At 44.4% G+C, this 14804-nt stretch overlaps 2 protein-coding genes across 4 annotated transcripts; both read left to right on the top strand.

The window, feature by feature from the left end:
• The first annotated feature begins 2289 nt into the window (after window positions 1-2289).
• On the top strand, window positions 2290-8648 carry LOC101775508 (CTP synthase). The gene is made up of 23 exons (XM_004962723.3): window positions 2290-2664; window positions 3470-3549; window positions 3639-3725; window positions 3801-3851; window positions 3944-4061; window positions 4142-4198; window positions 4422-4486; window positions 4645-4728; window positions 5042-5092; window positions 5173-5235; window positions 5351-5397; window positions 5913-5982; window positions 6070-6132; window positions 6393-6482; window positions 6750-6788; window positions 6878-7027; window positions 7109-7186; window positions 7261-7346; window positions 7626-7674; window positions 7770-7850; window positions 7932-8025; window positions 8212-8308; window positions 8417-8648. The coding sequence occupies exons 1-22, from the start codon at window positions 2307-2309 to the stop codon at window positions 8286-8288; spliced, it is 1938 nt and encodes a 645-aa protein (XP_004962780.2). The 5' UTR covers window positions 2290-2306; the 3' UTR covers window positions 8289-8308; window positions 8417-8648.
• A 2079-nt stretch (window positions 8649-10727) lies between these two features.
• Window positions 10728-14434, top strand: LOC101776181. Of its 3 annotated transcripts, none has more exons than XR_002676693.1 (3): window positions 10728-13105; window positions 13200-13502; window positions 13571-14434. XR_002676693.1 is itself a non-coding variant. In XM_012844391.2 (2 exons), exon 1 carries the CDS (start codon window positions 11528-11530, stop codon window positions 13076-13078), a length of 1551 nt encoding a protein of 516 aa, XP_012699845.1. In that variant the 5' UTR covers window positions 10728-11527; the 3' UTR covers window positions 13079-13105; window positions 13200-14434. The 3 variants fall into 3 exon arrangements, 1 of the variants encoding a protein (XP_012699845.1); XR_002676694.1 differs by having other exon boundaries at window positions 13616-14434; XM_012844391.2 differs by having other exon boundaries at window positions 13200-14434.
• The last annotated feature ends 370 nt before the right edge of the window (window positions 14435-14804 follow it).

Below are 14804 nucleotides of genomic sequence, written 5' to 3' on the forward strand. Positions count from 1 at the left end.
TCGTCCACCGTCTCCTTATTGAACTATTCTAGGTACCAACGCCCTCATTCTGCATGAACACAAATCCTCATTGCGACCCCCCCCCCCCCCCCCCCCCCGCGTTGTTGCGTTGGCCGCCACGCTGGCAGCTTCGAATTGCCAAGATCTGAGCACAAAGCGCCACGTGGCTCCATCACCTCCGGGCCCCGGCTGTCACTGTCTCAGGTTTTTCACATGAGACATGACGCGAGTGGCGTTTCGTTTTCGGAAAATCTCCGCGCGGATCCAACTGGTCGCCCTCGCCGAATTCCAATGGGGGCCCGGATAAAGCATGGCCGTGGAATTTCGTAACGGCACCCGCGCACATCTCCGTGGTGAAATCAAACATTTGTTTCTTCGTTCAAAAATTTGGCAGAATATACGCGTGGATGTGCGCGGATATGAAATACCTACTACTCCTTTCAAAAGATTTTAAACCCTTTTAGTAGCAAATTATGGTAGAACGTTGATACGTGGCCTATAGGAACTCCATCCCAAATCGATTTTGGTTTCGTGGGAAAATGGGAGAGCTTTTGCATAGCAGAAGAAATAGCGACTCGAGGAGCGTGGGCTTGTTTCGGATCCAAAACGAGTGCCTAGGTCAGGCCCTAAATTCCCCTTGGGTATCAAATCTGGGGCATGGGCGTTGGAAGGTCACCCGTGATGAAAACTTTTTATTGTATACAATAATTTTTTCCTTTCAAAAAATATATAATGGTTTGGATCCGTGCCGGTGGATCCAGTGCCAAAGCGGCAGCTGCCGGATCCAGTGCGGTGAAACACCAACGGCCGCTGCCTATTCGAGCACGGGGGCGAGGGCGCCGCCGATTTGAGCACGGGGGCGACGGAGTAGCAGTAGCGGGGTTAGGGAAGGGGATGTCAAGCTCCTCCATCGACGGCCGCGCAGCCACCCGCGGCCCCGCCCAGTTCCAGGCCCGGCCGGTGCTGTTGGGGCGCATGAGCGTCCAGGCAGCGGTCGGGAGCCTGGGACAGCCGCAACGCAGCGAGGGGGCAGAGCAAGGCGGCGCGGAGAGGGGCCATAGCAGTAGCAGGCGGCGTTGCGTGGTGGAGCTGGACACTGGAGTGAACGACATGGAGAGAAGGAAAAAGAAATAAGAAATAATTGGTTAAATCTATAATTCTGTTTACTAATATTTTTATTTTGTATATGAAATTACATTTTAAATCATTTGAAAACATAAAATTAATTTGTATAACAAGCAATATAGCTAGGGTCATATTAGACATTTTATATTTTCTATACATCAATAAGGAGGAACTGTTTTGCTAAACGTTTTTCGAAACGGTTTTACCTCCATCAGAAAAGCCGCTCCGCTCCACAAGAGGAGTCAAAACCGAAGTCATTTTTGGAGGAGCGAAGCCACGCAAATAGACCCTCAATTTATGGCAATTTTCTTTTGTATTTCCTTTTGCGTTGTGATTCACTTTGTGCTGTAAATTAATTCACGCATTGAAAATAATCATTATAGTAATCATTAAAAAGTAAATGTTCCTTCAAAATTAAATGTTTCAAGTATAATTGTTCCATAAAATAGTTGGTGCAAAGTTACGATTCACATAAAAAGCGGTTAACTTATTAGTTATAAGAATATGAATAAAATATATGTGTGTGAAACTATAACATTGCAAACAAGGGTTGACCGTAGTGTGCACAGAAGTAAGAATTCGGAACGTGAATGAGAGATCCTTCACATAGATAAACAGAGGCATAAATTTGAGTGTTCGGTTGGAGTGTGCAGAGAGGTAGTTTTTGTTCACACCTTGGTACTTTCAATACCATATATTTGTCATGCTCCGTGCATTACGTTAAAACTTTTTTTGGCAACCCATGATATGTGTTGCATCTTGATATTGTATTTTTAAAATTCTTCCACAGTCCATAGCTATCAAGGATTAGTACCGCGCGTGCTGGTATCATTTTCTTCTCTTCTCTTTCTAGATAACAATAATGTTGGATTATGATGTTTTCTTTGCCCGTAGTAACATACATGTATCTACCTATCTATGTAAAAGTTAAATATTTTGGAATAATATCTACATTAAAGTTAAGGTTAAATGAGCCTGTCCTTGTCGAATCCACGCAACTAGATAGATGATTATAGATAAATTTTTCTTTGCCCGTAGCAATGCACGGGCACGATCCTAGTTGTTGTCCAAACCCACCCACAACAATTTACATGCTTCTTGAGCCGGACTAAAATTGGGCCAGGCCTGACCTGGGCTTGGTCTTTATGCTCACAAAAGTCCAAAACCAGAGCCCAGGCCCAATGGTCCAAAATCCAGATCCAGGACCAACGGCCCAAAACCTGAGCTCAGGCCCGGACAAATCCGGGCCGCTCCCAAACAAAAGCTTGGCACACCACGGGGCGAGCGTGCGCTTGCTGCTGCTACAGTTCTTTCCCCCCACGGAAGCGCACAGCGCAGCATCTCCCACCGGCATATCCCCCTCCTCCGGCCTCATGTCTTCGCCGCCGGCGCCGGCGGGGGTGGAGCCGCGGGCCGCGGCGACCAAGTACGTGCTGATCACGGGCGGCGTCGTCAGCGGGCTCGGCAAGGGCGTCACCGCCAGCAGCGTCGGCGTCGTCCTCAAGGCCTGCGGCCTCCGCGTCACCTGCATCAAGATCGGTACGCCCCCTCCCCTCGAACCCCCTACGCGGAGTTGCGAGGGGTTCTTGCTGGTGCCCCCCTCCTTAAACCCTAAGGAATCTTGCTTGTTCTTGGGCGGGGATTGGCCGGGGAAAGCTGGGGTGTGCTATTGTTGGAGTGAATGCGACTCGCTTCCGTGATCCTACTAGGATTTAGCCTTTTCTTGATTAGGTAATTGGGTGTGGAAAGCGGTAGTTTGTTGGTTTCTGCGTGGAGTCTCAGTTGTCGGAGGCAATTCTTTACTGGTTCTTGGTGGAAATTGGGGCTACAGTCAAAGATTACCTCTTTGAGGGGTTCCAGTTACTTCGTCTACCTCCTCTCTGGCGAAATTTAGCGGTACCTCATGAATTGATGAGCCCTCGATGTCAGGTTTTAAAGGCTTGTCGCTGTCTTACTAGTACAGTTTGTTGCTGTTGCTTTTAGTGGCCTTTAGAGGTGGAACCTGTGGCGTGTTTTAGGTAAGCTTTCGGTTCCATTGTGAAGTTTGGTGTTGGGCCTTTTAGGGATAAACATGTGTCCTTTGATTTTCGTTTTATTGGTGGGATGGTGCACTCAAGCTTTTAGGCTTTTGAATGGCCTTTTGTGATTGGCTTTTTAAAGACTTTTGTATAAAGACTGGTACCTTTTAGGATCTTTTGGTATGTGAAAAGGTTAAATCAGCGCCTCCTTTTTTTCACGGGATTTTGAAATCCACATGTTCTCCATGTCTAGAGTTAACTAGTATGGATTTTCCTCAGCTTTGGTGTCTCACTTGTCTTAACTAGTTCATCTCCTGGTTTTGTAGATCCTTACCTGAACACAGATGCCGGTACCATGTCCCCCTTCGAGCATGGTGAGGTGTTTGTCCTTGATGATGGTGGAGAGGTACAGTTTCCCTCCATGCTTTCATCAATCACACAATGCTTAAGTTTGCAATCAAGGTGCTGAGTTATGACTGACATGTGGCAATGTAGGTTGATTTGGATTTAGGAAACTATGAGCGTTTCATAGATGTTACTCTGACCAGGGACAACAATATTACCACTGGAAAGATATATCAGGTGAGTGTATGCTCCATGGGGATGCTCGCTTGTTCTCATTGGAGATTGTAAACAGATAGTTTCTGTTTCTTTCAGTCTGTCATTGAGAAGGAGAGGAAGGGCGATTATCTTGGAAAGACAGTCCAGGTAATTCCCTTGCGGCATTTGTTGCTGGAGTTGCATTGTATGGTATGCCCATATGGCAAAAATATGAAATTCTTATGGTTTTAAATATACAGGTTGTCCCTCATGTCACTGATGAAATAAAACAGTGGATACAGTCAGTGTCCTCTGTTCCTGTAGATGGGCAGACTCGTCCAGCTGATGTTTGTGTTATTGAATTGGGAGGCACTGTTGGTAGGGTTTGTTGACATGTTATGATCTGACATTTTGTAATTATTAGTGTAGCAGATAAATTGATTTTGCTCTTGTTTCAGGTGATATTGAGTCAATGCCATTCATTGAAGCTTTGCGCCAGTTGTCTTTTTCTCTTGGTATAGCTGGCTTTTCCATCGTCATTTCAGTTTCCACATTTTATGCATGCTGTGATGTGTTTTGGTGTTACAACTTACTACAAAATAGATTAGCGTACACTTTCTGTGCTGCCATTTTTGGTGCTAATGTGCCAGTCATGCTTTACATTTTTTTGGAAGCAAAAATATCTTTATTTTTTAGTGGCTATCATGAATGTGACCCATACTTTTATCTATTCTCTAGGCAAGGAGAATTTCTGCCTCATACATGTTAGCCTTGTTCCGGTATTGGGTGTAGTTGGTGAGCAGGTAAATAATTCTTCCTATAACGGCAATGATGAATTCTGATTATCACATCTTCTATCCTTACATGTGGGGAAAAATCCACATTGCACTTTTCAAGTCTTCTATCTTGACAAATAGTTGCTGGTAGTGGGAATCTGACATTATTTTTTCCCCTTTTGTAGAAAACCAAGCCAACACAACACAGTGTACGAGAATTGAGGGCCTTGGGTCTGACTCCTGATCTTCTAGCATGCCGGTCAGCGCAGGTAATGTAAAAGCATAAAAAAGTATGAATAGCTAATAGTAGATGCTTTAAAATGCCATATTTAAGTCATTGTAGAGATTTCTGATACTTTTCCCTGTGCATTGGATACTTGTCATGGCACATTTGCTGTTCAGTTTGTATTTTGTTTTCCTCATAATGATTTTTTCAAGCAGCCATTAGCTCATTCTAATCTGCCTTGGCTTAGCATATACCTTTTGTGTTCATGTCTTTTGTGCTCTAATCATTTTCTTCTATTGTCCAATTAGATTTAAGTGTTCCTTTCCAATCTGAGCTATATTTATCTGCTCTTTCAGCCACTAATAGGATCTGTTAAGGAGAAGCTTTCACAATTTTGCCATGTCCCGGTATGTTTCATGATTAAGTCTGAAAAATTGACATTTATCCACATTGTTTTCTGACTCACATTCTGTCTTCATTCCTGTAGGTCGAGAACATACTGAACATCCATGATGTTCCAAATTTATGGCATGTCCCACTTATCCTTAGAGTGAGTAACTTCCACAAGAACCTTAACCTTGTGGTTTTCTAGAAATATATTAAATCTATATTGTTTGCATTTAGTATTGGCTGCAGCTCAAATTTTGATGAGTATTATTTTGCAGAATCAAAAGGCTCATGAAGCTATAATCAAACAGCTAAACCTTGCAGGGTGAGTCAGATGATTACTTAAAATGATTGCTCCAATGCACTTATAGTATTTGGATATTTCTGCACATAGAATTTGTAATTTACCCATTTCAGTGTTTTTGGAACTGCTAGGAACTTGTTGGGTGGTGAGGTGGTACCTAGTGCCTAGGCGGCCATTTGGCAGGCTAAGGCGGCCGCGCCTAGACAGTCATGGGCAGCATCTAGGTGCTAGGTGGGAGGGTTTTTCAATTGTACCTAGCACCTAGGCACCAACTTAGATGCTCTAGGTGTTTGTTTTTTAAGCAGTGACTCATATACTGTTAAGGAATTATATATTACCAATATTGATAGACGATTGGCTTAAATTCCAATACTGGACCTATGTTGAAGTCATTATTAGTGGAAAGGCTTACTCAGAGATCTATGATGGTTGACTTGATATGTTTACATCGTATTACTGCAATGGCATCACCAGTTTTTATGTATAGTGTTATGGTTAGTGTCTGGGAGCTATATCATCTTTGCTTTTTTTCATAGGTCTGCTGGACCGCCTGAGTTACAAGATTGGACAGAGATGGCTGAGTCATATGACAACCTTAAGAACTCTGTTAGTATTGCACACAGTAGTATTTGATTGGCAATTGGCTCTTTTGTTGGTGCAGAATAGGTCTGAATAAATATCAATCTTATGCAGGTTAAAATTGCTTTGGTTGGGAAGTATACTAACTTGACAGATTCTTATCTATCAGTGGTGAAGGTTGGTCCATATATACACAAATGTAGCTTTTTTTAAATAGCTTGCCAATGGTGAAAATTAGTCCACAAGCTTTTACTTATATTTTATGTGGTGCGATAATTATTATAGTTACAGTTGTTTCCATGGTTTCCTAGAGTAGAAACAATTGTTCTCTATTAGTTAAACAACTGAGATTTTTAGCTGCCACATTATTGTGTTTTACTGTTAATTTGATTTGGGCTTATGTTACTATACATGAAACATGTCTCAATTTGTTCCAGGCTCTCCTACATGCCAGTGTTGCCTGTTCATTAAAGCCATCTATCCAGTGGATTGCAGCTTCAGATCTTGAAGATGCAACTGCAATAAATGTAAGTCACTAATCATGTGTTCAGTAAGATAGGGACAACTACAGTAATAGCACATGATGAATCAGTGATCCATTTTTTTTTGGGTGCTGATAAGTATCTCAGTACAAAATTGCATTTGTATCTTTGCTGGCTCATCAAGTTTCTGTATTAAGGTGGTTATACTTTCATTGTCACATTTGTAGCTACACTCATTTCCTCCTATTATATTTTTTGTTCATTCTTTGTTTGTATGTTATTGTATCACATGATGACAGTTTTTTTTTATAGGCACCAGATGCCCATGCAAAAGCCTGGGAAACTCTTAAAGTGAGTATGCCCATTGTATTTCCTTCCTATTTTAAATATTGATAAACTCAATTTTAGAAGTTAATATTCATGAATGCTGAAAATTTCAGGATTCAGCAAGCATTTTGATACCTGGAGGATTTGGGGATCGTGGAATCTCAGGAATGATATTGGCTGCAAAATATGCCCGTGAGAATAAAGTTCCATATCTTGGTATTTGCTTGGGCATGCAGATATCAGTGATTGAGATGTCCAGACATGTGTGTTTGCTTACCCCCCCCCCCTCCTTTTACCTTATGAACCTATCCATATAGATTCTCACTTTGATTATCCTTCGCTAGGTCTTGGGCCTGGGAGATGCAGACAGTGAAGAGTTCAACAAGGATACACCAAACCATGTTGTTATGTACATGCCTGAGGTACTTCCTTTCCTGCTATGATTATGGAGGAGACAGGGCTTTGATCTAATGCCTTGACAAGGAACTGTGTTCAGGTTTCAAAAACACATATGGGAAACACGATGAGGTTGGGCTGCAGGAGAACATTCTTCCGCAAACCTGATTGTCTTACATCAAAACTGTACGGACATTTGGTTCTTTCTTGGTTAATCATATTTTCTTTGGCACTATTGAATTTAGTTTGTTTGGCTCCATTGGGACCACCATACAAAAATAATGTCCCACATGGTTGTGTTGTCTGGAGTTTTCCTTACTTGGAAATTTATATTTTTGCTGCATTGCATTCCAAATTTGGCTTTTGTTTAGTTATAAATTGTGGTGCAAGCCCTTGGTTATCTAAGAGTTGCCTTATACAAAATTATTATGCACATTCTGATTTGGACTATTACGTAACTCTTAGGTATGGGAGTCCTCCACATGTAGATGAGCGGCATCGTCATAGATATGAGGTTTGCCTTCTATCTTTGTTTCTAAACATCCTTTTATTCTTGGTGTACACTGTAGCTCATTTTTGAACTGATTATTCATTCTTTTGTTTAAATAGGTCAATCCCTCTTTTGTTCCCATGCTTGAAAAGGCCGGTCTTCATTTTGTTGGTTCTGATGAAAGTGGAAAACGGATGGAGGTACAAAGCAAACAGCCTGCACTGTTCTTGTGTCTTGATTTTCTTTTTTCAAAGGCTGAACCTGCTTGCACCTATGAGCAGATTGTGGAGCTACAGGATCATCCTTTCTACGTAGGTGTTCAGTTCCATCCAGAGTTCAAATCGAGGCCTCGAAGACCTTCACCTCCTTTTACAGGTGATTTTTTTTGTCATACTTGAAAAGTTAACTTATGAAATCAAAACTGAAAAATTATTGAGTGTTTAGATCCCCTTTCCGAGAAAATATGCACTGCTTTGCTTCTTTAGTAATCTGCACTAGTTGGAATGCTGCAGTACCTAATTTGCTGTGCAGGTCTAATATTATTTGTTTTGGGCTACGCAGGGCTGATAATGGCAGCCACTAAACAACTGGGAACAAATTCAAATAACTCGAATGGTTATGTCGGAGCTTCTGAGTAATGTCATTCAATCGACGTAAGGTAAAGGGTTCTGAAACTTTGGTTATCCCTCGAAGGCATTTTCTTGGGATATGTAACTAATGTTTCTGAACATTCCGTTGATGAGTTGAATTTTTGTTTCTTTTGCAGATAGGTATCTCCCTTTGGGTGGAGTTGAAGCATTTTGCACCTTGCTGCTGAGGCTCAAGCTGTTTTCTGTACACATTACATGTACCAGAAATGAAACTGCGATGGAAGAGACTTTTTTGCCGTAGAGACCACTTGAGTGGCGTAGCTGATGATCATAGTGAATGGGGTCGAACCTCATGACTTTGTCGACTTTTATAAGCATGTCCTGTCACCCCCGTGATTGCGATTCTAACTGTCATGCCCCACTGCTGTGTGATTCCCATTTAAGGGCCTGTTTGAGGAGGCTTCTCCTCCGTCATTTGGTGAAGCCATTGCGAAACGGGTAAACAGAAAAAGGCTTCACCTAGGACGCCCCCTAGAAGCCCTAAAGTGGCTTACATTAGAGTGAAGGAGCCGGAGCCAAAACAGTGGCTTCACTGGCTTCTCCCTACCCAAGCGATAAGTCCACCTGAAATTACCGAAATTACCGACGACATTGCCTTCTGATAGTGCTTTTGCAAAATGTTTTTGAAGGGCTTTAATTCTGAAAAAAAACTATTTCATTGTTGAAGCCAAAACTAGCCATTTTAGGAGCCAAACGCATGCTACTGTCCAGTTTGACATAATCCCCGTAGGGCTTAATTAATTTTGAGTCATTTTAACACCAATAAATACATCTCAAGAATGTACTGAAAAACCACATAATAGTTTAATTAGCTGAACTTTGCCAAGACTCTTATATCAATAACCACACACAATATTGTTTTTTAATATAATATGACCATTAGGTGCTTGGCCCTCCCAAAAAATCCGTTATATTATTTCTTAAAAAAACAATTATGTTGACGGTTGACCATACCCATCCAACCATAGACATATGTTTGAAGATATAGGTAGATTGTTCCTGAGCTTCTATACAAGACAAGAATCAGTATATTTAGCACGGAGTAATTTCTAGGAAATCAAGATCGCTTCGACATTTGGAGATTGAATGTGGATATATATGGCACCCATTGGCCGAAGAATTTTGATACGTTGATGACCAATTCAATATACCTTAAATGCTAACTACGCCTGCTGATAGCAATGTCCAGATACATAATTTTATCTGTAACAACTGGAGCTTTGTTTTTTTTTCTTTTTGAAATTGAAGGCTGGAGAACTGCCATATCATCTGCACAACACATAGCCCAGAACAAATTACATTCCATTAGGCAGAAAGCTAACAACCATGCCAAAAATGTTAGCCACCATAGTTTATCTGGTACTGGTTCGAGTCCTCAACTTGACACGGATATTCGGAGATGCTTATAGGGCATTTGCGTGTATGTATACATAGAGGTGAGTGTGCATGAATGCAGTGATGGATCTAGGATTTGAGGGGGGGGGGGGGGCTTATTTTCTTCTTCTTCCTTCTTCCTCCTCTCTTTCTCTTCTTCTTCCTCCTCATTTTCTTTTTCCTCCTCTTCATCCATGGCTGAAATTTTTAGGGGGAGCTTCGGGGCTCCCTTGACTGCGCGGGGGTAGGGGGGCTCTAGCCCCTAGCCCCCACGCTGGACCCGCATTTGTTGTATGTTTTGATAAAAAACCTCAAGTAGGAAACTAACTCTAAACTTGTCTATTATGAAGTTTGTTTTTCTTACCAATTTGGCATTGAGGACATTATTGATTTACCTTGTAGGTAGGGACAATGTTACTAGTGCTGGCCTGGGCCTGAGGCTTGGGGCCTAAAGGAGGCCCTGCATGCTACCTCCTAGCGATTTTGTATGCATAATTTTACATAATTTTCTAGTCACCAAGTGGAGGTTTTGCAAGAACTGGAGCACATGCCCCCTGTTTTTCCTAAGATTCTATTGTCTTGTTTCCGTCCACATGCTCCTCGTACATTTCCTTTGCCCTAGTATAATTTATCTATTGACGGTATTCACTTCCAAAACTAATTTTCCTTTTAGTGTAGTAATATGTCAGATAAATGAAGCTGGATGTTTTCATGGTGAGATGATCACTATTTCTACTTGAATCGGTCATGAGAGGTTTTAAGAGTTGCTGAATATAGTCCTTAGAAGAGAATATTATTGAACTGGGACTAGATCCCATAAAAGCTGGTAGCATTAACTTTACTTAATTTTGATATAAAGTACTCCCTCCGTTTAAATCTTAAAAGATATTTGCAAAAAAAGTACAATGGATGAGATTTAAAACCTTTACGTACAAATCATAAACAATAATCAAGTACGTACTACTCCTCCGTACCTCAACATGGAATGCATTTTCTCTCTAATGGATCGGAGCATCCACCTTGTTGTAGTAATAATGTTTTTTTTTGAAAAGGATAATATTCCAGCCTCTGCGACCACACATAGCTAAGTTCTAATAATATTCTCAGGCTGATTACAAATAAAATGGCTATATTACGCAAACGGTAGGAAGAAATCAAAAGCAAAGTCTATTATTGCTTCTCCATCCATTTTTGACGAAATATCCAAGGCAACGGCTTCCAACACCTTGCTTGCGAAACGAACAGTCTCCCTTGTGTAGTAATAATGTATGATGATCAAACTCCGAAGACTATCAGTATATCACTAATACTACAGAAATGTGAGTGATAGGCTCAAAGCCTGAGTGAGCGAGTCATCGAATCGGCTCTGAGCTTCAGCTAGCGAGTCGCGCGAGTGGCTATGAGCTTGAGCGTGCGCGTGAGCCTTTACGGAGCTGCGGAAGCCATCATCATCGCGGGCATTATTGGGGGGCGGGACTGTGCATGGGGAGGGAGTTCGCAGCCCTCCTCCACCCAATTTTTTTCCTCTGCAAGGACGACTATGTGGAGTTTGTGGTGTTCGTGGGTCTCTATTGCTTGGCTCTAAGTCAATAGCACGGGAACTAGTATGTGGAGACAAAGTGTTGACTGACTCTGCGATTAGAGGGGGCTTCCTCTGTCACTGTACGTGATGACTACTTCATGTAATTAAGTGTACAGTCCAGTAAACACAGAAGACTTCGGTGATTTCCATTTGCCACTATTCTTGGAAATTTACCGGCTTCCAGATGAAAATGAGGCACAATTTCCTTGGGAATTCCTTATGCGAGCAAAAATCATATTTCTTTCTTTCTTGGCAGATATAATCCTCAGTAATGGCGGAGATGGTTGGTTCTGCGGTTGCAGAGGAGACGGTGAAGCAGGTCTTTGCTGGTCTGATTGGCAGGCAGGTAGGGAGACCAGCTGATGAGAAGGAGCAGCACATGGAGAGGCTGGAGATGGCGAAGATCAAGCTGGAGGCCGTGCTCGAGACATCTCGCCAATGGCACATCAAGGGCGCGTCGTCCCTGCTGCGCTGGCGCAAGAAGCTGAAGCGCGCAGCTCGGGAGTGCGACGACGTGCTGCGTGAGTGCAAGAAGCGCGCTATCGATGATGAAGTGAGAGAGCAGGAGGTGAAGAGCTCTTTCTTCCCCAGGCGACTGGCTCATGCCACCAAATCACTCGTCAAGGCTTTCTTCAACCGCGACGACAACCATGATGTCTTGAACAGCTACGCCGTTGAAAGATTCGAGCGTCTCGCCGATGGTGCCAGCGAGTTCCTGAGGTTCGTGGAGCTCGGTGGCACGCCTCGCAGGTACATGATGCTCCACCCTCTCATCGGACGCCTTCTCGCCGGCCAAGAGCTACGGTACAGGCTCGTCAGGAGAAGCAAGTACCACCTATTCTGTGTGCGTCCCGTTCGCTTCGAGGACCGGGGAATGGAGGCCAAGCTCCTGTTTGTGTATGAAGACGACGAGGCACCGGAGAAGAACCTGTGCCTAGGTTCTATATTGCGGCTCTCCGAGAGCATGGACGTAGTTGGGACCATCATCAAGTGCTTAGAAATGTTCTTCACTCCTCAGTTCAAGCCCACCGCTGAATCCGCCCGCAAAGAAATCTCTCAGCTGCCTACGCAGGACTTCTTGTGGGTTCCATATGTTGAGGCCAGTCACAAGGAACACTGGAACACCATCCACAGCAACATGACCCGGTGGTTTCGCCCCAACCCAATGTGCTGCAAGCAGAAACGGCCCTCCTATAGCAGCAGCAGCACAGTAGAACAGTCGTCAGATGTCTCAGATCTGGAACCTGTTATCGAAGTGTCCCTACAGGGCCACATCCCGCTGTCTGATGAGTACAACATGGATAGAAGCAAAGCTGCTGAAGGTGAAAGTAGCTGCCTCAAGAACTCGCCGCATCTGAAGCTTGGGCTCCTCTTCAGCCCCCATGGCTCCTCCGAAGACCTGGATCCCCAAGTTGAGAGCTCTGCGATCGTGGTGATCAACGGTACGGAGCAGAGTGGTGTGCACACGAACGTTAGCCTCGAGGAGCTCGACGAGTTGATGCTTCCCAAGGCAATCGATTGTCTTCACCGGAAGGCTGATACGACGGCGTATCAGATTTTCTGGAAGTCCAAGCATGGCACTGCGTTCCTTCTGGTTGAGAAGACATGCCTGACGAAGATGCCACCGAGATGCATCAGCAGTGTTGGGGACAGAAGGTGGGCGATCCAGCGACGCCGAGACCCTAAGCTGGAGAGATGGATACGGCTTATCAAAGACTTCCTCAATCTGTGGGTTCCACATGCACCTCCTAGGCTTCAGAGGTCCTTCATCGAATGGATTCAGAAGGCGAACGAAATGCAACTGGCTGGTCTGACAAACTAGGCCATGATCAAAATAAATCATGTTTATGTAAGTTCTGAATTTCTGGTACTAAAAGAATGTATCTCTGTTTGAGTAAATTGCACTGCAGGTCATTTGAACTTATCCGTTTGTCTGCAAATAGGTCGCTGTTGTTTGAAATTGAACTAACTTCAGAGTGAAGCTTCCCACGTCACCATTGTGCCAACTATGTGGAGTTGGTGGTATTAGTGGACTTCAGTGCTTGATGTGGAGACAGAGCGTTGTTGACCGACCCTGCGATTTGAGGGGGCTTCCTGTCACTGTTGCGGTTCTTCCTATGTCACTGCTGTTTCTTTTTGCTCTGCTTCCTGAAATCTTCCCCTTTGCTTGTTCCCTCTCAATTCATTTCTTGAACTTCACCAAACCTGTTCATCCAAGGAGCCCTTTTGTAGCCAATTTTCTGGTGGTGAGTCGTTAATTGATCGATGCTTTCTTGACCTGACCGAGCATTGATTTATATATGTCCAAAACCAGGTTAATTAAAATCACTCTACTAATCAAGTCGATCGCCGCAATCAGGAGCACCCCAAAACGATGGCCGCCGCCTCGATGCTCCGAAGCGCGGCTGCTGGCGCGCTCCGCCACCGCCCGGTCGTCGGCAGTAACGCCGCCACGTTTCCCCCGCTGCGAGGAGGGCTCCACCACCTCCACGGCGTCGTCGGCGCCGGCTCTTCTCCCCTGCCGCCACCGGCAGCGGCGGCGGCAATGGCCATGACGGCCAGTGCCAGTCGCCACCTCTCCACGACGAAGACGAAGCCAAACGCACCGGCGGAGGAGAGGAGGAAGCAGCAGGCGCTCCCGAAGGTGGAGGCCACCAAGGACGAGATGCTGCGGGAGCTAGTGTGCTCGAGGACGACGGCGCCGCCGCCAGCGCTGGCAAGAGCAAGATAGCCAAGGCGAAGCGTGCCAGGACAGTAAAGGAGCTGGCCGACTTCCTCCCCCGGCAGGTGCAGACCGACGCGGCGGCCGGCGGCGGCGGCGCGGTGGCGACGGCAGAGGAGAGGGACAGACACCTCCTGCTGGCGCTGCTGGTCAGGTCGGCCTGGGCCGATCGGAGGAGATGGAGAAGCTGAGGACGAGGGCGGCGAGGGCCGAGCAGGAGATCGAAGAGATGAGGTCTGAGGCGGAGAAGTTCGGCGAGCTCATGGGGAGGCTGTTCGATGTCCTTGGCCGTGGCATGCGGGTCTTTGGGGCTCTCGCGCGCGACGTCGTGATCATATCACTAGGTTACATTCTTGTTAAAAATGTGTAGTACAAAGTACTCCCCCCGTTTTCTTTTAATAGTCCTATTTCACTTTGGCACAATGAGCAAGGAAAAATAATCTTACTTATCATCTATTTAAATATGCCATTAGCTACCCTATTCATTAAGATTCAGACTTTTTGATGCCCGTAACCAATCTCATATGGAAGAACGAAGAGTCACACGCCAAGCCCGAGAGGATGAACAGTTGGATCGAAATAAGACTATCGAAAGAGAATTTTTTAGATTTGAAAATAGGATGGAGGGAGTAGATACGTACTCAGTAGCAAAAAGTACGTTTTGCACTGACTTGTGTAGCAAAAGTACTCAAAGTTAGACATCTGTGGAGTTGAAAACTTCAGAAACTTGTTCATGTAAAGTCGCTCTGTTTTGAGCTCAAAGACTTGGATATGGGAGTTCAGAGTTCGTCGCGTGTTGGGTACGATGCTTCAAAATGTTCAATTC

Source organism: Setaria italica, chromosome III, assembly GCF_000263155.2.
Source record: "Setaria italica strain Yugu1 chromosome III, Setaria_italica_v2.0, whole genome shotgun sequence".
NCBI classification, from domain to species: Eukaryota; Viridiplantae; Streptophyta; class Magnoliopsida; order Poales; family Poaceae; genus Setaria; species Setaria italica.

Excerpts from the sequence above, each read along its gene's own strand:
- LOC101776181 (XM_012844391.2), top strand. The coding sequence starts at position 11,528 with ATGGCGGAGATGGTTGGTTCTGCGGTTGCAGAGGAGACGGTGAAGCAG.
- LOC101775508 (XM_004962723.3), top strand. The coding sequence starts at position 2,307 with ATGGTCCAAAATCCAGATCCAGGACCAACGGCCCAAAACCTGAGCTCA. Across the intron at positions 4,199-4,421 it reads CCAGTTGTCTTTTTCTCTTG|GCAAGGAGAATTTCTGCCTC; the intron begins GTATAGCTGGCT and ends TCTATTCTCTAG. Across the intron at positions 7,851-7,931 it reads AAAGTGGAAAACGGATGGAG|ATTGTGGAGCTACAGGATCA; the intron begins GTACAAAGCAAA and ends ACCTATGAGCAG.